The sequence below is a fragment of the Rhipicephalus microplus genome, unplaced genomic scaffold (genome assembly GCF_043290135.1).
Source record: "Rhipicephalus microplus isolate Deutch F79 unplaced genomic scaffold, USDA_Rmic scaffold_16, whole genome shotgun sequence".
NCBI lineage: Eukaryota > Metazoa > Arthropoda > Arachnida > Ixodida > Ixodidae > Rhipicephalus > Rhipicephalus microplus.
Genome location: NW_027464589.1, coordinates 10,422,730 through 10,446,679, shown reverse-complemented (window position 1 = coordinate 10,446,679; position 23,950 = coordinate 10,422,730). Strand labels below are relative to the sequence as shown.

General features: G+C 46.3%; 1 protein-coding gene across 5 annotated transcripts; it reads right to left on the bottom strand.

Moving 5' to 3' along the window:
* Positions 1–688: 688 nt before the first annotated feature.
* Positions 689–16,550, bottom strand: LOC119166677 (uncharacterized). 5 transcript variants are annotated; one of them, XR_012888793.1, is made up of 5 exons: positions 16,384–16,550; positions 14,808–14,869; positions 8,733–8,794; positions 1,924–2,111; positions 689–1,308 (listed from the first exon to the last, which is right to left on the bottom strand). XR_012888793.1 is itself a non-coding variant. In XM_075883380.1 (4 exons), exons 2-4 carry the CDS (start codon positions 14,840–14,842, stop codon positions 844–846), a joined length of 558 nt encoding a protein of 185 aa, XP_075739495.1. In that variant the 5' UTR covers positions 14,843–14,869; positions 16,384–16,537; the 3' UTR covers positions 689–843. The 5 variants fall into 5 exon arrangements, 2 of the variants coding, with proteins under 2 accessions (XP_075739495.1, XP_037273893.1); XR_012888792.1 differs by having other exon boundaries at positions 14,812–14,869; positions 16,384–16,544; XR_012888794.1 differs by lacking the exon at positions 8,733–8,794 and having other exon boundaries at positions 16,384–16,547.
* Positions 16,551–23,950: the final 7,400 nt, after the last annotated feature.

Below are 23,950 nucleotides of genomic sequence, written 5' to 3'. Positions count from 1 at the left end.
CGAAGAATAAATGTTAGCGTCTCAGCTGGAACCGAACTCAGTCATTCAACTTGGCAATGAAGCATTTTACCACAGAGCTACGCCAGGTCACGAAACGACTTTTCAATTAGACGCCAATCTACGTGAAACGCCAATAGTAGTTGCCATGCCGCCTATCCAATTTTATAAACATTACGTATGTACTCCTTCGGTACAGCTGTCGCGTCGGGTTAACGTCAATTGTGGTTAGGTGCCTTGCGCTGAACTTGATTCATGTAGCAGTGTCCAGGACTTGCACCTTCGTGAGCATCAGCGCTTTATATCAGCTTCTGGTGTTGCTAATACGCATGTTCCAGCTGACATCTTCGCGCAAATGCAGACAACTGCCTATATAAAAATTTGCAACTATTCAACATATGTCGGTGCGTGCAACATTTGTACATTATTTAGCATCATTTCATGAAGTGTCGCTCAATTAAAAATGGCAACACGGTCACCTTCCTTCCGCATGCTTCGCATAATGTCGATTCCAATGTACGTGGCATCTGCTGAAGTTTTTATTTATCCCATATCTCGAACACCACTCCCTGTATCTTATGCTCCTTGCCTTCGTTATCATTAAAAATAACAATTGCCAATTTCCCCCAACGATCCTCCAATTCAGCCTATTTACCTTATTACCGCAGATGTCTATTGTGTGCGAGTCGGCTTCAGGTAATGAACCACTTTATTGCCGGAAGAAGAACGAGTATATATACACAACTAGTGCCGCCGCCAGGCATGCGCACTAAAGGTACAAACGGTGACGTGGCGCTTATTGAGCCTTGCTACATCTTCCCTTTTTACGGGGCAGTTAACACCTGGTTAGCGCCTCTCAGGTAGAGGGTACCGACAGGGCTCGCATCGTTGCCTTGTGCTTCGCCGTAGTTCTGTAGGGGCCGTTGAGGACGCCCCGTTTGGAGGGACAAGGCTCGCTTCTGGCTGGTTTGATTCTGGTTGCGGTTCTAGCAAGCGGAGATGCTCTCTTGTGCGCCGAAGTTCCCGGCCGTCTTCTGTTTTAACGATGGCCGAGTGGGTTTCCCCGAACGGTCTGATGAAGACTGCAGGCGCCCAGGTCCGCTGGTTTGTATCATATACGGTGACCTGCTGGCCTGGCTTCACAGGCGGTAGTGTTCTGCTACCGCGGTTGTAGTAGGTCCTCTGTCGTTGCCGTATTTCTTGAAGGCGGCCCTGTACCACTTTCGGTGGAATGGTCCTCGGTTCCAAATGGCTGGTAGGCACCGGTAGCAGAGTTCTAGTCTGGCGTCCCATCAGCCTCTGCACAGGGGACTGGAGCAAATCATCACGTGGAGTATTGCGCCACTCAAGCAAAGCCATTTGAAACACGGGTATTTTCAATGAGCACTTTTTAAAAAGCTTTTTTGCCTCCTAGACCTCTCTTTCCGTCATGCCGTTTGACCGCGGGTGGTAGGGGCTTGAGGTTACGTGAGCAATGCCCAAAGTGTTCAGAAACTCCTTGAACTCATGACTGCTAAAAGGCGGGCCATTATCACTGCACAACTTAAGTGGCAAGCCATGGACGGAAAAAATTTCTGAACACCATATTTTAAGCGAGCTCGCCGTTGTCGTCCGAAACTCTCGTAGTTCAAAGAACGAGTAGAAGTCGACAATGACGGCGAACTCTCGGCCTTCGAAACAGAACAAATCTATGCCGACAACTTGCCATGGTAGCGAGGGTACCTCGTGACTCAAAAGTGGCATCTTAGGGTTCTGAGGTTTATGCTTTTGACATACTTTGCAAGCTTTGCAGAACTGCTCGATGTTGCCCGCCATATTCGGCCAAAACATCACGTTTCTTGCCCTGGCCTTCATTTTTTCGACTCCCACATGCGCTGAGTGATGAGTACTCATCATTTCTGATGTCTTCGATTGTGGCACGATTACCTTGTTACTCCGGAATACGAGGCCGTCCTGTTCGTGTATCTCGTCCCGGTACTCCCAGTACGTCCGAAGTGGCTCGGGGACGTCTTGCTTGTGAAGCGGCCATGCTGTACTTGCGTATTCGCGGAGCTTGCTCAGGGTCGAGTCCTCATTGGTGGCTTGAAGCAAGTCTTGCAGCGCGCGTGCAGAGGCTGAAATACATTGAAGAACATTGACCTGAAACTGCTCGTCTTCTGGCATGCATGCTTTGCTCGGAAACCTTGACAAAGCATCAGCTAGGAATAGTTCTTTGCCCGGTTTGTAAGTCACATGGATGGGGTAACAAGGTAGAGTAAGGCGCATGCGTTGTAACCGCAGTGGGCACTGATACAACGGCTTAAACGTAAACATTTTGACAGCAATCTGTCTGGCTGGGTAGAAAAGTGTAGAAAATTGAAATTGCTCCAGCCACAGTTCAAAAAGAGCCCGACATTTCGAGACCGACTCGGTCCCTTCCTCAGGGGGTGACTGTCTTGGTGAGAGAACACGACGCGACGACACTTCCATGACCAAGACAGTCACCCCCTGAGGAAGGGACCGAGTCGGTCTCGAAACGTCGGGCTCTTTTTGAACTGTGGCTGGAGCAATTTCAATTTTCTAAATGATACAACGGCTTACTGAATATCGCTACTAAGGGACGGTGGTCACTTTCCACAGTCACTGCATGCTGTCCGAACATGTAGTCATGAAATTTAGTGCACCCATGTACAATAGCAAGTGTTTCCTTCTCTATCTGTGCGTATCTTGTCTGCGCTTCCGTAAGTGTCCGTGACGTAAATGCGACGGGCTGCGCATCCTGCATTAGGACAGCGCCCACCCCCAGCTGGCTCGCATCCACCGATAAGGTCACCGGTTTACTGGAATCAAAATACCGGAGTACTGGCGCTTGTATCAGAGCCTCACGCAGTCTAAGAAAACTTTCTGGCTGCACCTCCGTCCAGACCCATGCAGTGTCTTTCCGCAGCAAAGTACGAAGTGGTGCTGTGACCTCAGACATGTTTGGAATAAAACGCTGTACAAAGTTCATTATGCCCAAAAAGACTTGTAGCTTCTTACAGTTCTTTGGTGTCGGCATTTCCAAAATGTCCTGTACACGTTGTGGGTCCACACGCAAGCCTTCGGCAGTGAGCACGTGCCCAAGGTAGCGAACCTCTGTCTTAGTTATCACGCCTTGTTCTTCCATACGCTTGAGCTCTTCCTCGACTCTTTCCTGAAGGGCCACGGGATTTCGCCTGGCTGGCACGACGATTCCAATGGCTCCAGGCTTAAACTTCATTGCGTACTCTTCGCCTTTCAGCTGTCCCAGTCCACTGAAGACTTCTGCGAAAGGTTGAGCCGCTGGGTACAACTGTTGGACGTGAACACTTTGCACGCGGCAAATAAATCCTAGGCGTTCCGCCACTAATCCACTTAGAGTCACAGGCACATTTTGTTCGACCACAAAAAGAGTTTCTTCGTGCTCTTTGCTGTTAGCACGTAGGCGCAGCCGAATTTTTCCTGTCGTTGGGGTCTTATGGCCGAAGAAGGCGGTCAGGGTCGCGTGGCAGGTTTGCAGGGGCCCATTGCTAAGCTTTTTTGAGTCTTTGCTTGAAATTACGCAGCAGTTAGCACCCGTGTCTAGCTTACACGTGAATTGGCAGCCTTCGATGTCAACTGCTGCAGTCCAGTTATCTCCCGCTGCGACTGCGCATACGGTCAAAGCTTCCAAGAAAAAATTTTCTTCATCCGTTTGTAGTTCGTGCAGCTCTCTTTTCACGCCTCTGTTTTGTCGCCGCACCGACGATCTACATGCTTGATCGAAATGATTACGCCCCCCGCAATTTTTGCAGGTTTTTCCTGTAGCCGGGCACCTTGCGTTACCGTGCGCGCTATAACCGCACCGACTACAGTGATGCTTTTAGGTGCTGACGGCCTGAACAACTGCGGCGCTTGCTGCTTCTGTGCCTTCATTAATTTCCTTAAACTGCTCCTTCCCAATTTCTTGGGCGCGACACATTTCGACGGTCCTGCTGTACGACGGATTCTCGGCGATAAGCTTTTCTTGCAAGCGTTTATCTCTCAATCCCAGAATAATCCGGCTGCGAAGCAAATGGTCTTCTAGGTCCCCGAACTCGCAGTTCTTCGCTAAAAGCTGGAGATCGGTTAGCCAGTCATTGAAACTCTCCCCTGGCCTTTGGTTCCTTGATCCGAAGCGGAATTCATTAAACGTCAGGTTAGTCACTGGCTTGTAGAATTCCTCAAACTTTTCGAGCAACGTCTCGACGTTGTTTTTGTCTGCATCATCTTTGAATTTGAAGGTGTTGTAAGCCTTCTTACCTTCTTCGCCGACTCTTACGAGTAACGTTGCTGCTTGTACTTCTTTAGGCTGCTTTCTCAACTGGGTAGCGGTGGACAACAAAGTGAACTCACTTTTCCATGTCTTCCATGCAAGCCATGCGTCTGTCGACGGGTCCAGTGGCTTGGGTGGGGTAAGCAGGGTTGACGGACCCGACATAGTGACGGGAAACCGCTGCCACCATGTGTGCGAGTCGGCTTCAGGCAATGAACAACTTTATTGCCGGAAGAAGAACGAGTATATATACACAACTAGTGCCGCCGCCAGGCATGCGCACTAAAGGTACAAACAGTGACGTGGCGCTTATTGAGCCTTGCTACATCTATCAATCCCTGAATATCTTCTTTGTTATCGGCTATTAATGCTATATCATCTGCATACATCAATGCTGGTAATGATTGTTCAACGTGTTTTCCTTGCTTGGTAAAAAAGAGGCTGAAGCCTATTTGACTCCCCGCTAATGTGGCCTATAGTCCTAGTAGATACAGCATAAATAACAAAGGTGAGAAGGGGCATCCGTAACGAAGCGCGCGTTGTATTTCTAAACATTCAGATACCTGAGCTTCCCATTTTATCACTACCTTGTCACTATTAGAAGTATCCCTTAGATGATGCATTATTCCATCTTTCACATTTAGTGTGTCCAGTATTCCCCCCAAATCTTCTTGAATCACAATTCGTAAGCTCCCTTGATATCTGAAAATGCTAGCCACAGAGATCTGTGTTTTTTTTCCCGCTATTCAGTACAATGTATCAACAACAGATTGTCCTCCAACCTGATTCTTTTACGGAACCATTTTTGTAGTTCTCCCAGCAGGCCTTCCTTTAACATCTGCATCACTAGCCTGTAAACTACTGATGCCACTGTTTATATCTGCGTTGTCTCCGTTTCCTTTATAGATCATGATCATCCTGCATAGCTTCTAACCATTGGGGGCTTCACTTTCTATCATTGCTTTCCTCGCTGCCTCTCTTGATGCTTGTTTAGACTTTTGTTCTTGTTTCTTTATTGCCGTAATTGGGATGTCGTCAGCGCTTGTTGATGTGCTATTAAGAACCCTCTTCTCTGCCCTTTCCCACTCTCGTTCCAGTGGAGCCACTGCCTTCATCCGGTATGGTGCATGCAGCGCTTCCATGGTGTTTAAATTTTTCCGTCATCGTTGTTCATATATATTGCATTGCCTCATCCCCTTCTAGCCTAACGCCTTAAACTGTAGTTATAAAACTCTGTTTCACGCTTGTATTATTACGCAGGGCATTGAGATGGTTTCAAAACTTTGCAGCTGCATTTCTAACCTTTTTGTTTACTTCCCCCATTCATTCAGCCCTGTTTCTTCTACTCCTTCCACTGATCAAATTGGACGCTTCCCTTCCGCTGCTCAAAAAGTTATCCTATTTTCGTTAGACATCATCTTCCAGTTCACTCTTCTGTTTAGAATACCTATGTTCTCTGTAGGCTTCCTGACGCCTTACTATTGCTCTAAGTTCCTCATCCCACCAGTTCCTGGGTTTGTGTCTTTTTCCCTGGTTGATTTCAGTCGTACCTTAGCAAACTTTAAATCAAATAATTGAGTTAGACTTGTGTACGTCCACTCTGTTTTAGTATCCTCGGTGATTATTTTCTTTGTCTTTTAGTTGCTATTTTTATTTGCCTTTCGGGATAAATATTACCACGTAGATGCTAATGATGCCTCCTCCTCATTTTCATTTCTCTACGAAAACTCAGCTTGATACGTTTGTGATCGCTACCTGAGCTTCTGGACCCATACTCACCTATGTTCATCATCCATAGCCGATCATACAACCTAACTGACATCATTGCATAATATATCGTCTACTGCAGCCTTTCCACCTCCATTGTACCTGCCCTTCGCACTTCTCGGAATTATTGCAAATGATTAAATCATGCTTTTCATACAAATCCTTTAGCATTCCACCAGGTGGGTCAGTATATCCATCCATATCTTCTATGTGCACAATCATATCTACTAATATAATTACATCGCACTCTTCTCTTAGTTCATCAATGTCTTTTTCTATGCGTTGCATCATTTACGTTCGGCAAGTATACAAAAACAAGGAGCGTCATCTTCCCAGCCACTTTCTTTTTTAGCCATAAATGTTCCCTGCACTCCTGCTTTATTCTTTTCCAGTCTGTACTTTTATAATTAAAATCTCCAATACCACCCTATTTCTGCTGTTTTCTGTTCTATTATCATATACTTATTCGCAGTCCAGATTGCTAGGTGGTTGTGCCATGTCCCTAAGATACAAAACCATATACCATCAGCTTCATCTCCCTTAGCTGTTCTTCTATATCTCCTTACTTCAACCTATTCTTGCCACCCTGGACATATACTCTACGTGTGAATTTAATTGGCCTTCTTTCCTACATCGATTTCTCCTTCGTACGCTACATGTCTTAGATATTGGTGCCACTTTGGAATCATATCTATCTATACCACCTGTCAAAGAGTTTCCCTGGTTGTTTCCCTCGTTACTAGCTAACCTGGACACCGAAGGGCTCAGACGCTTCCCAAAAAAGCTACTGCGTCTCCTGCGAGTCACCAACCTACCTCATGACCTAGCCTCCCATAAAAGTGAACTCTGACTCGTTTGAAACGACCCCACCTATGTACCTCTCTGTTTATTTCAGCTACCTCAAAGCCTTCATCTAGAATCATCTGCCATATCCTATTGTTCGCGTCGACAACCGTGCTTTGCAGGTTGCTGTCACGCACCGCGACCTCTGGTACGATGCAACCCACTACCTGTACCTGAAGGGAAACGGTGCGCATGTCATCGACCCCTTTCGCCAATGTGGTCGCCTGACCTACCGATTCCTCATTCAAGACATCGTTTAGACCGGCCAAAAGTATCACACAGTTTCGTCTATTAGTTTTAGTTGAGAGTTTAGCGCTCACTTGCCTCATAACTGCTTCCAGCATATGTGCTTCCAGCATATGTGAAGCATAACTGCTTCCCGCCAGACACATAGACACTTCCCGCCAGACAGGCACATACCCACGGGTGGGTATGTGCCTGTAGTAAGAAACCGAAACTGAAAGTTTTGACGCAAATGAAGACGAGAAAGCGGGGTCAGACGAACGTGAGCGCGTAAGCTTCGGAACAACCACTTGATTCTTGGCCAATCCCCCATTGTGGATATGCGCCACTATCAATAGGTGAACAACAACAACAACAACGACGACGACGACGACGACGACGACAACAACAACAACAACAGCAGCTCTGGTGGACCAGCATACAAAATAAACCCCCTCATTCTCTTAGAGCGGGAGGCCCTTTGTAGTTGTTTAGGTGTGCCAAAATTCACAGCTAACAATGTTTTGTATCAAAAAGCTCGAATACCTACCCTTGCTTGCTCATTTCGTATTTCAACAGCAAACACCTATTTAAAATTTTCTGAATCAACTTTAAGAAGACGACAGTTTGTATTCTTTGCCGAGCCTGGTGTCTTTTTCAATGAGCATTGGTCCCGTGTATATAAACCCCAAGTGCTATTTGTTCAAACACTTCCAGATGCTTTAAATGTTAATATATTCGAGATCACACCATCTGGCAAACCGATCGGCCAAGTGCAAATAAAATTTGACGATATCTTCCCCATGAACGCTAAACACTTGCCCTCTAAATATTTGATTGGTTTATTAGAACAACACCTGTCTCAACTAGGTACTAATATAGTAATTGCAACAGATGCATCTATGAGTGGCGAGAAGGCAGGTGTGGGTATTTCTTCTCTCTCATTATTCTGGTCAGTTTCATTACGCCTCCCAGATTATACACCAATATTTGAAGCGGAATTATTGGCTGTTATACTAGCTATTCGTAAACTGTCTGGGACTCATTCGACAGCTGTGATAGTGTCTGACTCGTATTCCGTGTGTTCATTCTTATCATCGTCGTCGACATCAGCAGTACTAGAAATTTTTAAATCATTAATCCCAGCAAACATTCGTCTAGTGCCAATGATATGGGTGCCAGGCCATCGTAGTATATTTATAAACGAGATGGCTGACACACTTGCGCAAATTTCTTTTGATCTTCCGATTGTGCCAATCATGCCTCCTACAGCTTATGTAACAGCAGCGAGGTTTAGAAAACTTTCCATTCTTGAAGACTCATCAAAAATCATGATACAGAATCCAGATTTCTCGCACCTGCACTTCACATGGAATAATAAATGGTGTCCCACGCGTAAATTGGAAGTCTTGATAACGAAATTACGTTGCCGTGTACCACCTCTTAATTTCTACTTAAACAGGTCTGGTCTGGTGCCATCCCCTCTTTGCTCAAGCTGTAACGAACCTGAACATATCAAACATTTTCTTATCACATGTCACCGATTCAAAAATTAAAGAAAAAACTGCTTCGAAATTTTATTCGGAAAATTAGGAATATCACTTAATACTACCAATATTTTGTCTTTTGGGGCCACTTCATTGGACACAGCGACAGGAACATCTGCGGGGCTCTCTGCGAATTCATATATAACACAACAAGATTACCTTGCTGAGTCAGCGATCAGCTCTCGAATTTTACTAGCCACACTACCACTTATTATTTAGCTGATACACTGCAATGATTCTACTTTCAGGAGAATTTCATATAACAATTCCACCTCAGATATTCAACAAATTCTCTTATTTCTCCCCCCCCCCCTTTTTTCTTTTTTTTGACATTGCACCAAACTACTTTCACAGTCAAAACACAGTAATCATATTCCCCTAATCTAGATAATCTATAGGTAATGACTTGCATTAACCACCAGCTTCTTGGCCAATCCCCCTTGGAGGGTGAGAGCCACAAAAGAAAGGAACAAGCAAGCAAGCAAACAGCAGCAGCGAGGGGCAGAGGAAGAGCGTGGCCAGCTAGCAAGAGCGCTACGCGTTGGGCCTGAGGGGACCGAACGGACAAGCCGGTGCCACCAACCTAACCGGGACGAGCGTGGCGTGTTCCTGAGGCGAGTGGCGGTTCCGGCCTGGGCCTGACATGCTGTTCCTGCGGCGGACGAGCGTGCGGAACAGTGGAAGCGGCTGATCCTGTCCAGACTCGGTCCAGCACAACCAGTCACCGAGATCGTGGCCATGGTGCCACGTCGGTGCCGGTTCGGCAAAACCGCCAATTGAAGGTGCGACTTCGGTGTTGCGTCGGCCACAGCGTGGGGCCACTTGGTTCAGCACGAGCAGCTGATGGTCTGCTCGTGAGTTCCCGTGCACTTGGCAACCTTCCCGTGGCGAGGTTGCATCATCGACGCCATCGTCCTCAGCGGGAGCTTGAGTGGCACCCGACGGAATCAGACTTCCGAATACTGAGGACGCGTGGGTTACTCGCGTGCGCGTAGACATAAGGACTGTATGACTGAGTTGTGGAGCCAGTGTGTTGTACAAACAGCCACAGTGTTGTGATTGTTTTGTGTGTGAAGTCGATAAATGTTTTTCTTGTCTTTGTCTTGGGTTTCTGCGTCTGACGGCCCAAGAACCACCACAGTGGCATTGGTATGCTGTTATGTGCCACAGGTGATTGACACTTAGTATCTGCCGAGGAATGACGAGAACACACATGGGCAATTTTCACACGCGAGCGTTAAGAAACACCTGATATCGGTAGCATCGACCCGAGAAATCGAAAAATTAAATGTCAGGGTTCCAGCGGAAATCAAACCCAGGCATTCTGCGTGGCCAATGAAGTATTTCACCACAAGGCTGCGCCACGTCTCAGAACTACTTCTCAAAGAGACGCTCATCTTCGTGAAACATCAAAAGTGGTTTCAGTACAGCCTACCCAATTTTATAAACGTTACATATGTACTCCTTTCATAAAGACTTCCCGTCGGGTTAGCGTCAGTTGTGGTTATGTGCCATGCGCTGAAGTTAATTTATGTAGCAGTGTTCAGGGCTAGCATCCTCGTGAGCATCACCACTTCATACTAGCTTCTGGTGTTGCTAATACGCATATTACAGTTGGCATCTTTGTGCAAGTGCAAACAAATGGTTACATGAACACCTGCAACTCTTCAACATATGTCTGTGCATGCAACTTTTTTGCTTATTGCTATGCACAAAGAGGACCAAAACGTACACGGCTGATGGGCCATTTGTTTTGGTCGCGAAGAGAAGCGCCAGAGCGGCCAACGGGTTGGTGATTGCCGCGTCATTGTCTTCTTTCTTGCTTCAGCTTGGGGTGGCTGGCGCGTTCACCCATCTTCGTTTTTCTTCCAGGCATGTGAAACATTCCTCCCCTCGCAGAAGAAACCCACCGGGCAAGTTAATTGCTTCACCTTGGTGTGTACAACTTCAGACGAGCGACATGGACTGCTTGGATTTGAGCAGCTCTACTACAACTTCTCGTGAGGCGAGCAACTGTGTACGTGAGTTCTACGATTTTCTTGAGAACAACGAACAGTCCTTCATATGTGGCCAAGAACTTTTGGCATAACCCGCGTCTTCATGCCGGAGGCCAGAGCCACACTAAGTCTCCTGGATGGTAAGTTACAGGCCGGTGGCGGACGTCGTAGCGTGCCTTAGTTTTTCCTGTGATGCCAAAGTGCGTAGACGAGTAATACGCCGCGCCTCTTCTGCAAGGCAGAGGATTCCGTTGACAGAGAGGTTCTCGTGCGTCGAGAGTTGCAAAACTGTGTCGATTGTGTGCCGCGGCAGTCGTGCATACATCGAGAAAAGGGGGCTATTGCCTGTTGTCTCGTGCTTAGCGGTGTTGAGCGCGTACGTCATGAATGGTAGCACGTCGTCCCAGTTCTCGTGGTCGGATACCACATACATAGAGAGCATGTTTACAATTGTTCGGTTGGTACGCTTCATGAGCCCATTTGTTTGCAGATGGTATGACGACGAGTGAAAAGGTGAGACTCCCTCAATGAAAGGAGCTCTTCTACTATATCTGCCGTGAATTGTCGTCCCCGATCACTGATGGTCGCGTGAGGTGGTTCATGTCGGAGGATAACGCGCTGCAGCAAGAACACAGCGACGTCACTGGCAGTTGCGGTTGGTATGGCCACCGCCTCGCAGTAGCGCGTGAGGTAATCGATGCATACAATTATCCAGCGATTGCCCTTAGCCGACTTTAGAAAAAGGTCCATGAAGTCAATGTCCACTTGTTGGAGAGGTTGAGGCTTGGAGGTGGAAAGGGCTGTAGAAGACCAGCCGGAGCAGTAGATGAACGTTCGTGGCGTTGACACTGCGTGCAGCTGGTCACATACACATCGACGGCCAGTATCACCCCGTCCAATAAAAGCGTTCCTTAGCTTGGTATAGCATCCACGCAAAACGTAAATGTCCGGACGTAGGATCGTCGTGCATAGGACTTAAAATCACTGTCCGAAGGCTTTCCGGCACCACCAGGAGGAATCGTGCGCCAGTGCTGGAAAAGTTCTTATACGTGAGTTCATTGCGTACAAAGAAGTAACATGCCATAGAAGCTGTGCAGAGCAACGATAGTCTGGTGTCTGTTCACTGTTCGTATTTAAAGTACTGAGGTCAGGAAGCTTTGGTGACACACAAGCTGCGAGGTGGTCGAGGTCATTGGCGTCACAATTTGTAGTGCTCAGTGGCATGCGCGAAAGGCAATGAACGTCAGCGTGTCGTCGACCACTTTTATACGAGACTATGAAGCTATGCACTTGGAGCCGAAGCTCGCAGCGCGCCAGACGGCCGCAAGGGTTCCGAAGGTTCACAAGCCAACACAATGAGTGGTGGTCGATGACGACTGTAAAAGGGCGTTCATATAAGACCGCAACCGCTGAATCGCAAATAATACCACGAGGCATTCTTGTTCTGTGACAGTATAATGCTGCTCGAGCCTACTCAAGGAGTGACTTGCGTATGCGATCACGCGCTCGCGGTTACCGTAGCACTGAACTAGGACGGCCCCAATTCCTATTCCACTGGCATAGTATTCCACTGGCACTGTAGGAGCTGATGGATTGAAGTGTTGAAGAACAGGCCACGACGTCAGGAGGAACTTCAGTTGACGGAAAGAGGAGTCGCACTCCGGAGTCCACTCGAAAAGAATATTCTTCAGTAGCAAAATTGTCAGCGCACACGCGAAATCGACCAATTCCGGTATAAAGTACCCGAAATAAGAGCAACGCCCAAGAAAACTACAGAGCTCCTTAAAAGAGCGTGGCGCACTGAACGCTTCAACGGGTTCTGTCTTTTGGGGATCTGGACGGATGCCATCCTGATCGACTAGGTGTCCGGGAACAAGGGTATGTCGGTCTTCGAAGTGGCATTTATTTGAGTTAAGAACAAGGCGAGCGTTTCTTACGCAGTCAGTACAGTATCCAGAGGTGAATTGTGTTCACTGAAGGTGTGGTCAAAGATGACGACGTCGTCGAGATAGCACATGCAAATGCTCCACTTCAAGCCACGAAGAACAGTGTCCGTAAATCGCTCGAACGTCGCCGGTGCGTCGCACAGTCCAAATGGCATCACGTTGAAATCGAAAAGGCCGTCAGGGGTTACAAAGATTGTCATTCTTTAGCTTCAGGATGCATGGGAATTTACCAAAAGGCCGACCTTAGGTCTACAGAGGAAAAGTAAAAGGCTGAATGTCGATGGCATCAGCAATACGTAGAAGTGGGTAGACGTCTTTTTTCGTTACAGCATTCAATCGGCGATAATAAACGCGAAATCTTCAGGATTCATCTTTACTTTTAACGAGAATCACTGGACCTGCCCATCGGCTCACCGACTCTTGAATGACTCTGTTTTGAATCATTTCGTTCACATGCTCATTAATACTACGCCTCTCGGAAGGTGAAACACGGTATGGCTTTTGTCTAATAGGATTGGCCGAACCCGTGTTGATGATGTGACATGTCCGAGAAGCAGAGATTAAGGGCGCTTTTTCTTTCTGCGCAAAGTCGAATGCAGACGCGTGCTTCCAAAGTACATTTACTAATGTTCGGCGTTCACTTGTGCTTAGCGATTTATTCCCCATTGACCGAAGAGCCGTTTCCAAACTGCAACTACGGTGCTCTTCTGGCACATCTCTAAAGCTCGGTCACCAGTAAGGCCTCGTGTTGTCCACTGGCGACGGCTAACTTTAAACCATCTGGCAACATCACGGGCTCTGTGGAGCCATTGGCAGTCCATAAACCAGCGCGTCCACGTCTGATCGACACCACGCAATATGGATCAACACATTATTTTTCATGCAGTTGGTGTACACTGGTTCTACGTTGGCTTTAAAGTTGGCGGAACCGCTGTCGCTGCTAACAACAGGTAGACGAACGGTTGATAACGGTGGTGTGATAGTGTGGCCACAGACAGACAATGCCGTCTCACCATCCACATCTTGGTTTTCCAAGAGTGCTGGCGGAACGTGATCACTCAAGAATATCGTCCCAGTGCGGCAGTCGACAGTCAGACCACACGCGAGGGGAGGAATGTTGCGCATGCCTAGAAAGAAAACGAAGATGGGTGAACGTGCTGGCCGAACTTTGGAGCAATCCTTTGGTTCGAAAGTTCAGCAACGCCGAATAACATTGGACACCGAGCTTAGGTGCTCTTTTTCTATGAGAAATTTATAGACATCCTCGGCTATGCCTTCAGCAAATGTCCTACTTTGTCTTCTTCTGACATCTGAGCATAGACTACTTTGCAGAGCTTCAGCATATCCTCCATATACGTGGTGCATGTTTGACATGGCAGCTGCGCACGATGAGACATGTCTGCTCAGCCCGCTTCCGTTTGACGCTCGAGTCGCCAAAACATGCTTTCAGCTCTGCAACAAAAACGTCCCACGTCGTCAGTGTGTCCTCAAGGTTTTCGTACCACACGAAAGCAGTATCCGTAATGCGAAAACCGCATTGGTGAGCTGAGCAGTGGCATCCCAGTCGTTGGACTTGCTGACTCGCTTCTACTGGCCGAGCCACGCGTTGACATCTTCTCCCGATTTTCCTCCGAAGGTTGGTTGGGCACGGTAGTATGGCATGGAACCCATTGGAGTTGGCCTTGAAGCCTTAGATGGCGGATCTTGGGCCATTACGATCGGCGCAGGCGGGAGTCCGGCAAGGTGGCGGCTGCGAAGTTCTGGTAGTGAAGCTCCAGTCGTTGGGTTTGTCTCACCCTGTACTTCCACCAATATGTTACGCAAAAAGAAGACCCGGATGTACACGGTTGACGAGGCCGTTTATTTTGGTCGCGAAGAGAAGCGCTGGAGTGGCCAAAGGTTGATGATCGCCGCCTCGTCATCTTCCCTCTTGCTCCAGCTTGAGGTGGCGAGGACGTTCTCCCATCTTTGTTTTCTTTCCAGGTATGCGGAACCTTTACCTTTATTTCCATTTTACCTTTATTTCCAGGTATACTTGTCTTCTTGAAGGCAGCAGCCTTGAAGAAGACAAGTTTACTTGTCAAAACGTTTGCTCCAGTGACACTTCACGTTCTCGAATTTTTCATGTCTATCTTTCCAAGAACTTTTTCCTTGAATAACAAGTACGTTTTGAGCAGGAAAATTCTCTTTGACATACTCACTAATGACAGCTAGATGAGGTGTTCCTGGCATCCTCTCCAGGCTCTCTTCACCTGCATGCTGGAAATTCACAAAAAAAAAACGGTTAGACTCGGGAGAAAAATTGTAATAACCAGACATACCTGTCTAAATCACACATCATTCTTCTAAGGGCCACATTGCATTGTTTAAAATAAGCAGAGGAAAATGCAGCTCGTACTACAAGCCCTCACACTGTTCAAGAAGAGAAAATACATGAAAAAATAAAAAGAAGACATTTTGACTTCCATAAAGGCCTCCTTCACAATGAGCCCAAGCAACTGTGGCTTGGGTGCATGGGGAGAGTTGGCCTGGACATAAAATTAGAGGTATCAATTTTGAAGACATGATTTAGGAGGTGGTATGGCTTTACAAATGAAATTCACGTGTAACCAGAAATGGTAAAACAAGGAGACTTATTGAAATATTTGTGAAATATAGAGTAAATATAGCTCGCTTGGCAGTGTGAAAGTTGCAGTGGCATCCACGACAAAATATGCTTGAAGTTGACCCGTCTACGCCAGAAGGTGTCTGTTGACCCTTCAGACCAGGCCTGTGAACTAAAAACGATTGAAGCTATTAGCAGTCAGTGAATGATGTCTATCAGACAGTTGCATGCAGTAACTTGCATAAAAACTTGCAAGCACTTGACACATCCCCGAGTCGTCCTAAACCTACTGCGTTTTAAGTGCTTGCACTTGTTCATAACGCTGCACTTAACTCCAGTTTGCCAACTTTACGAAGTAATATCTGCTGGTTTGATAAGGAGTAACTTTTCCTTCAAATATTTCAGTCAACCCACGCGCATGATTGCTCTTGGTACAATGTTCCTCAAAATACACTCTGTTTTTCCCATCTAGGTCTTTTTTCCGCGACGTATTTAGGCTTCCGTGTGCATTTACAAGCTAAGGTCACTTTCCATTGCGATTCGTGAATAAGGGTAGAATTGCCCGATCGCAATGAGGTACCAACGTCTGCATTTTATGCAGTAAACTGATGATCATCACGGGCCTATAGCGCAAGTAATATAACAAACAGATGAAAAGGAAGAACAAAATGTGCTTACGAAACATCTTCATCAGGTACTCTCAATGTATTCAGCGGTACATAAGATGCTAATGCACTCGACCAATCGATTCCGATCTTTGCACCGTAAACCACTTTCAATCGTGATCGAAAGTGCGGGATAAGGGCAATAAACACGCGCTAATGCTCCTCGTACGCTCACGTTTTCTTTTTTTTTTTCACAGAAAGAGGACTTTTATTTTTTTATCATTCTTTATAAATCTGACGCCTGAAAATTACTGCACGTAGTTCAGCCTCGGCGCGAAAGCACCTCCCAAGGCGGCGGTGTTGGGCTAACTCCAAAGGCGCATGCATGTAGCTTGAATGCATACTGCAAGTAGAGAAGTCGCACAGACGCGCGAAAGAAGTCAACTCCACAACCCGCGAAAACTAGCGCTTGCTTCTTCGCTACTCGCAAACTAGGTGATGTGTTAAAACCATGGACAGCCGAAGGATGTAAACAGACGAAAGAAGTATATAAGCACACTCACCTTGCACCTGGCTTTAGGCTGGAGCGTCGAGCAGAACGCGCGTTACACGGGCCATCGATCTTTCCAGTGCACCACGAAAGAAATAAGACAAAATGGCACACCAAGGTGCAGACTTCTCCCCGACGCAAAAAAAAAAAAAAAAAACAGCGCGAAGGTTGAAGAGACACGAAGGAACAGGTTGGCAATGCATGTACCGGCTCCCTCGGCTGTCCCTCTCTCTCTCTCGCACTAGCACAGCAGCGGCGGCCTTCTTTCCACTGTCTCATAGAGAGATGATGACCTCAAAGGGGCGCCAGAGAGAGTGAGGTGTCACATGACGCGTGGTAGCCAACCGAAGCACACTGGAACCTCTTCTCCTTTTCTGTCTCTCATGCCTGATTCTCTCCGCTCGCTAAATGACGGCGAAGCCTCCGTCTTTTGCGTTTGACGCCGGCGACTCGTCAAAAATAGAGATTGTTATCAAAATGACGGCCCGTTTTTGCACTGCCTGTCTTCTTGACACCAATTGTCCTGATGAGTTGTCCCCCTCGATAATTACAACACGCGGCGTACAACGAACCCTGCTCTAAGCAAAAGTGTCTAAGCTCTGCTACAACACTTTACGTGTTCGGTGTGCTTGCGCCCTATCCCCGAGTTAGCAGGAGAAAAAAACACACAAATGAACAATACCCGGTGACTGACTCTCCCAAAAGGCGTAAAATGTGATAAGTGCTATAAAGGCTTAGGCTGTTGTTTTAATAACTTTAAAGGCGAACTCAAAACGCGGAAACACACTTATCTGCACAGTCGATCTGGAGCCCTCACAAAACACGGACATCCGCCGTGTAAGCAAGGGAGTGACCAGGTTGTGTTAAGAGCACCGTCTAGTGGCTATACAAAAGAGCTAGATGTAGCACACGGAAGGTATAGGCGCGGCCGCTGCTGCAGGTAACATGGCTTGCGTGGCCGACGGGCGCCGCGCGAAATATCCGTCGTGGTGTTTCGATGAGTGCGCCCCCGTTCCATGTTCCCTTTGACACTGGCTTCGTCTATGTAAACAGAAAATGCATAAACTGCAGGGGAAGTTTCCCGGCGACCTTAATTGGGCCAGTTGGTTCTACATGTCGATGATGAGGGTGCGCTTTCAAGACGCGGATAATGGATTGTCAGCGCACACCTGTCTTTTTTCTGAAGGGAACTCCTGGACGCCTAAACCACCACATGAAGCAAGACACACGGAGAAAGAGCATCAACTCGCAACTAATTTATTTGCAGGAAAAACGCAGAAAATATATAGGCGCACCACACATGCGCAAAGCACACTAGTTCACCTAGTCACATGACCACACACACACAAAAACTGAGGACATTCAAAAGGCGTCTCTAATCAAGCAACGAAGCGCAAAAATCAAACTCAGACATGTACAAAACAACTGACGTGTCACTTATACACAAGTATCTTTTTTTCCCTTTATTCAGAATGCTTTCATTATTTCACGGGCCAGAGCATGTGGGATTTTTGCGAGGACAGGAACGCTTGAAAACCTCGCCTCACAAGAACAGGAACGCCAATGGGCAGGCAAATGTGCTCCTGAATTATTTCGAATTGAAAGCTCGTGTTTCCTAATCCTGACGTTCAAACACCGTCCAGTTTGGCCGATGTAGAGCCGGCCGTAACTAAGTGAGAATAAATACACCACACCCACCACGCAAACCACATACATTGAAGCATGTGATTTCCCACAAATGCAGGCGCTCGGTGTTTTTTAAATACGTGGGAATAGGCCAGCCAGCCTTCGTGGCACAGGAAAAACAACAGACGCATCATCGGTGTCATCTTGCTGTTGCTTGAATTAAGCGTCAGCTGAACCGTGGTAGTTTATATATATATATATATATATATATATATATATATATATATATATATATATATATATATATATATATATATATATATATATATATATATATATATATATGTATATATATATATATATATATATATATATATATATATATATATATATATATATATATATATATATATATATATATATATGTGACGCTACGATGAATGGGCGACGTGGCCTGGCTCATACGCCATGTTTATTCTACTCTGCACTTCTTCCTCATCTACTTCTCCTAACCATCCCTGCATGCCTTCTTACGTCACACGATTCCCCCTCCCCCCGAAAGATGGCACCGGTTACGAGCTACAACAAATTGCAGAGAATAAACAAAATATTGGCCAAATTCACAGTCGTCCCGACATAGTTTCACAATCTCACTAAATCTTCAAGGCCGAGGGAGCAGTCCGGTGATTTTTATGACGACTCTGGTGGTCGAGCTTGACTGTTGCGTTCCGGACAGAGCGGGCTACACATGGATACCGACAACACTGCTTGAACTGTTCTGGGGACTAAGCAAGGTTGGAACGCATCCTTGCATCGGCGGCTCGTACGTCGTCGGGGTTGTATTTTTCGTCGTGAATGGTGCAATTCCGGTGCTTCTTGCTTTCGTGCTTTTTGACCGACTGTGACGAAGTGCCTGAGTGCTTGCGGTGTGCAAGCAGTGCTTTTGCGTCTTTCTCGGCGTTTTTTGTGGTGGTGCAGTCGGTGTAATAGCAGGTGCAGGGAGCGTTTCTGGTGACTTTTCTTTGTGCGAAATTGCCTGACGTCTTGAATCGGTCTTTGGTTTAGAGATCTTATTTTCCGATGTTCTTTTATTGGTGCGTGCGCTTCCGTTGAATTTCGTGTTCGTCGATGCCCTCGTTGCAGTTTCTTTTGTTGTAGCATGGGTTTATGAACTTGGCTTTGCTTGCTTTGCTGAGGCTGCTCAAGAGATGGCTGTAGTGGCGCCCGTTCAGGAATGGGGCATTCATTTCGTTCGGTGTTTGACGCGTCCTGTAGACAGCTGATGAATGAACTGGTGTCTTGCTTGTCGGGCATAGTTGGCAATGCATCATCATTGCTAGCATGCTCTTCAGAGGCTTCGGTGACGGGGTTCGTTAAGGGTGCTTCCGATAGACAACTGTGTACAAGGCTTGATGTATTATGCACTTCTGAATTTGTTCGATTCTTCGATTGGTGACCACTGCATGAAGGTACCACATGTGACATGGCATTACTAGGTTTGAACTGCTAATTTTGGCAATTCTGCGGTGCCGTAGAAATGACAGGGAGCTCTTCAGGGGCTTCTTTTTCGCTGTTCACTGCGAGTGGTCCTGGCGCCTGGTAGCGTGCGACGTTCGATGCATCTGAGCGTTCTGTTTTGTTTAGACTGTCGAGGGTGTGTGCACCGGACGGTGATGCATCAGCCCGGGCGAAAGGAGCATGGCTCGACTGGGTATTTTCTTGGTGTGTGAACTCGTCTATCGTGAACATGGTTTCCTTATGAGGCAAACGGTGAGCGTCAGGAGCGCTTGAAGAGCCGCGTGATGGAAAACCGCGTGGTGGACCGCGTATGCGAGACGAAGAATTACGAGCATCAGGTCGGTGGGCAATGTCTCGCGTCGTAGGCTGGAGTGAGGACTTTCGAAATGCCGGCTTTTGTGCAGAAGGGAGGCGTGCTTGGTGGTTAGGTTTTTCCCAGAACACGCATGGTCTTCTGAAAGTAAACTCATGTGCCACTTCGTCTTGAGGCACTTGTCGATTCGCACTGGACTTTCGAATGCTTGAGAACTGCTTAGGAAATTGACGATAGTGTACAGTTGTCTCTAGATGGTTGGCAATGAGGAAGTCTTGGTCATAGTCATTAAAACGGGTAATCATCTCCTCTTTGATTTTTTGCCATGACTCGTCGTTCTCGAATATGTGAATAAGGTAAAATTTAAATGCCTCACCGGTGATGTAGTCGCTGAAGTTCATAACCATCTCCCGTTCCGACCATGATGCAGCGGTAGCGTGGAACTCGAACAGGTCAAACCAGTCTTGTACAGGTCCATCGTCCGCTGCTCCGGTGTACATGGGGATGGGAAGGTCGGTCGATGATTCTGTCATGGTGCTGGTCGCTGTGTGCGGCTAGGAGATGATTCCGTAGTCGATGTATGGTCAAGGCCTCTTGTGTAGAACTGCGTTGATGATGAGACACTGATGAAGTGACTGGGAGGTCTTCATCCTGCCAACTCGTGTGGCGCTATGATGACTGGGTGACGTGGCCTGGCTCATACGCCATGTTTATTCTACTCTGCACTTCTTCCTCATCTACTTCTCCTAACCATCCCTGCATGCCTTCTTACGTCACACACACACACACACACACACATATATATATATATATATATATATATATATATATATATATATTTATATATATATATATTTATATATATATATATATATATATATATATATATATATATATATATATATATATATATATATATATATATATATATATATATATATATATATATATATATACCATTCAACAAGTGCCCTTACACCAACAAGGGCACTTGTTGAATCGTATGGCACACACAACCCTGTCGCTTATCCAAGCAAAAAAGTAATTGAAATCTTCACAAGACTTGTACTCGATTTGAACAGCTTTGAATTTAACAACCAGTACTATCTTCAAATCAGCGGTACGGCAATGGGTACAAGAATGGCCCCAATCTACGCCAACATATTCATGCACCACATAGAATCCAATTTTCTTTCATCTTGTAATATCAAACCATTACTCTATAAACGGTACCTAGATGATATATTCATAATCTGGACACATTCGGAAAACGAGCTCCTCAAATTCATACAGGCATTCAACCAGGTACACCCCAGCATTTATTTTACACACACCTACTCTAACACTGAAATAAACTTTCTTGATGTACTCATTCGGGTTGACGATGGTGCGTTGGTAACTAACGTATACAGAAAATCTACAGACAGGTAACAATACCTGCACTTCAAAAGCTGCCACCCGCGACATTGCAAGACCAGCATTCCTTATTCCCAAGCACACAGATTTCGACGAATCTGCTCCCGCACCGAGGACTTCCACAAAAACAGCACACATATGCGCGAAGTACTTTTTAATCAAGAATACCCACCAGCTATCATCGATGACGCCATCAAAAAAGCTGAAAATCTGGACCGCCAGATTCTTCTCAACCACCAGAGAAACGCCGACCAACACCGCAACAAAAACTTGCTATTAACTTTCACGAGCAACCCACCGAACATAAACAAGGTCCTAAGAAAACACTTTAACATACTGGAACAGAGCGTGCGACTATCCAAAATTTTCACTTCTCCTCCTTGTGTTGTATACAGAAGGCCGAAAAATATAAAGGATCATTTAATAAATTCAAAGATAGGTGTGAAACCTCAAATTGGGTGTCACCCTTGCGGAAAAAGCAGATGCAGGGTATGCAAACACATGCAGACAACGACAGTGGCGAAAAGCACCTACTCGGATTTTAAGCACAGGATAAGAGGTGCACTAGATTGTGACTCAGACAATGTCATATACCTCCTGGAATGTGGGGTATGTAACAAGCAATACGTGGGCCAGACAGACACTCCGTTTAGAATTATATTCAACAACCATCGGGCACATGTACGATCTCTTCCAGGCCTTCCACTTTCAAAACACTGCATATTAAAAGACCACAGCTTTGATGACATCAGGTTTACACTACTAGAAAACAACTTTCGAACAATCAGAGAACGGGAACAACGGGAATCTTATTTTATCTACAAATTTAACACGATAAAATACGGAATAAATGAACACCCAGGCACTCTGTCTGCGTTACGACCGCTAAAAGACGCAAACGCTTCTCTCTAATCAGTCCGGTTTCATTACGACAATAATATTACCCGCTAACAAAGCTTTTGGCCTATGCACCTGACAACATAGAAATGATTTGCCTCATCAAGCACAGCCGGAACGCACGGATAAGTGGTCCCGGAAGTCGTACGGTCCCCCCCTTTTTTTTGCTTTTTTTCCTTCTTTTTGTTTTTTTCTTCGTCAAGCTTCAACGCACATTCTGTTCCTTCACTGACAAGGAGCTGACAGCTAGGTGGTTTCGTTAACTTTTTTCTACATGCGCGCATATCTTCCCAGTGCGCCGCAACTGTGTGGTGACTGTCCCGGAGTGGTACAGTCTCCCCCCCCCCCCCCTGTTCTTCTTTTTTTTTCCTTCGTTAATCCTTTAACGCACATTCTGTTCCTTCACTGACAAGGAGCCAATGCATATAATGAATATCGATGGCCGTGCCTCATTCACCGGCTTTTTTGCTCCTCCCGATGCCACCAGCATGCACTTAAAGCGCTTAAGCCCTCCCCATTAACTTGTCATACACTTCAAAGAGGAACGAGCCACCAGCGGACTACACGGAAAGGTGAAATACAAAAACGGCGGCTCCCTGCCCACTTGGGGAAGTGTGGGTGCGGGGGAGGTATTGTTGACAATGATGACATTCCTCATCTACCTCTGCCCTACTCTGTTGAAATGCTGCCCCTTTCTAATTACGCCATGTCGGTCTTGCTTCTTCTCCTAGATTTTTTATATTTTATTTAATGTTTGTCCTCCCGTTTCGCTGTTTCTTCTTTTTTTTTCTCTCTCTCTCTCTCAATTGACTCCTCCCCTCCTGTCTCGACAGGATATAAAAAGGCACGGAACATGTGTAAATAGTATTATGCCTTGAAAAAGACAGGGTTCCTGTCGAAACGTCGGCACAATAAACAGTTGTTATGTGAAAGCGCATCTACTTTCATATATATATATATATATATATGAAGAGAAGGACGCACGTACGAAATGTGGATTTATTAACGTTTCGGCTGGTGGACCAGCCTTCGTCAGAATGATTGCAGTATGTTACAGGCACTTAATATATAGGTAGGCGGATGTATACACAGGAACAGTGCACCACTGCCAGATGCTATGCGCAATGAAAGCAAGGTACATGCGCATGGTGGACACAACACCGCACTGTGACTCACAATCACAAAAACAAAGATATCGCGTAAAAAATAATAATAATCGCGTCACTGGCCAGTGAGATACCACGAGCACAGAACATATAAGAAATATAGGCAATGCGCCGAGCGTACATAGCACAAGATTGACTCTACAAAATAATAATAATAACGATACATAATGCACTTTTACGAAGGATTAAACATCCATTCACACACACACGAACGAGATAAGTCTGTCGCCGCATGAGGCCGAGCACGCACTGTATTCTACGCAATTATGCTAGCCAGTTTGCCCGCGTTTTCGTTTAAACCCCTAGAAGCCGTTCCGAACTTATGAATTAGAAATGATTCGCGTATCTCACGCTTATAATGCGACGTGAATCCCGCCTCCAATACAGTTGCCCTAAATGATTCAAAACTATGTCCGGTAGTGGCGACGTGCCTTGAAATCGGCAGATGAGGCATGGAGTGCACATGGGCCTTGTGATTGTTGAAACGGTAGCGAAATGAATTTTCAGTATGACCGATATACTGCAAGTGACAAAAGGAGCACTCAAGCAGGTAAACCGCATTATCTGTGTCACAGGTGAAATCGCCACGAATTTTTAAAGTGAAATTGTTTGCGGAGCTTTTAGCCACAGCGGTGGTTGTCATC

Coding starts and splice junctions, on each gene's coding strand:
- LOC119166677 (XM_037417996.2), bottom strand. CDS start 14,842: ATGCCAGGAACACCTCATCTAGCTGTCATTA. Junction 2,112..14,811: donor ACCTCATCTAGCTGTCATTA/GTGAGTATGTCA, acceptor AATGTATTTCAG/CCTCTGCACGCGCGCTGCAA. Junction 1,309..1,923: donor TCGTATTCCGGAGTAACAAG/GTAATCGTGCCA, acceptor GATTTGCTCCAG/TCCCCTGTGCAGAGGCTGAT.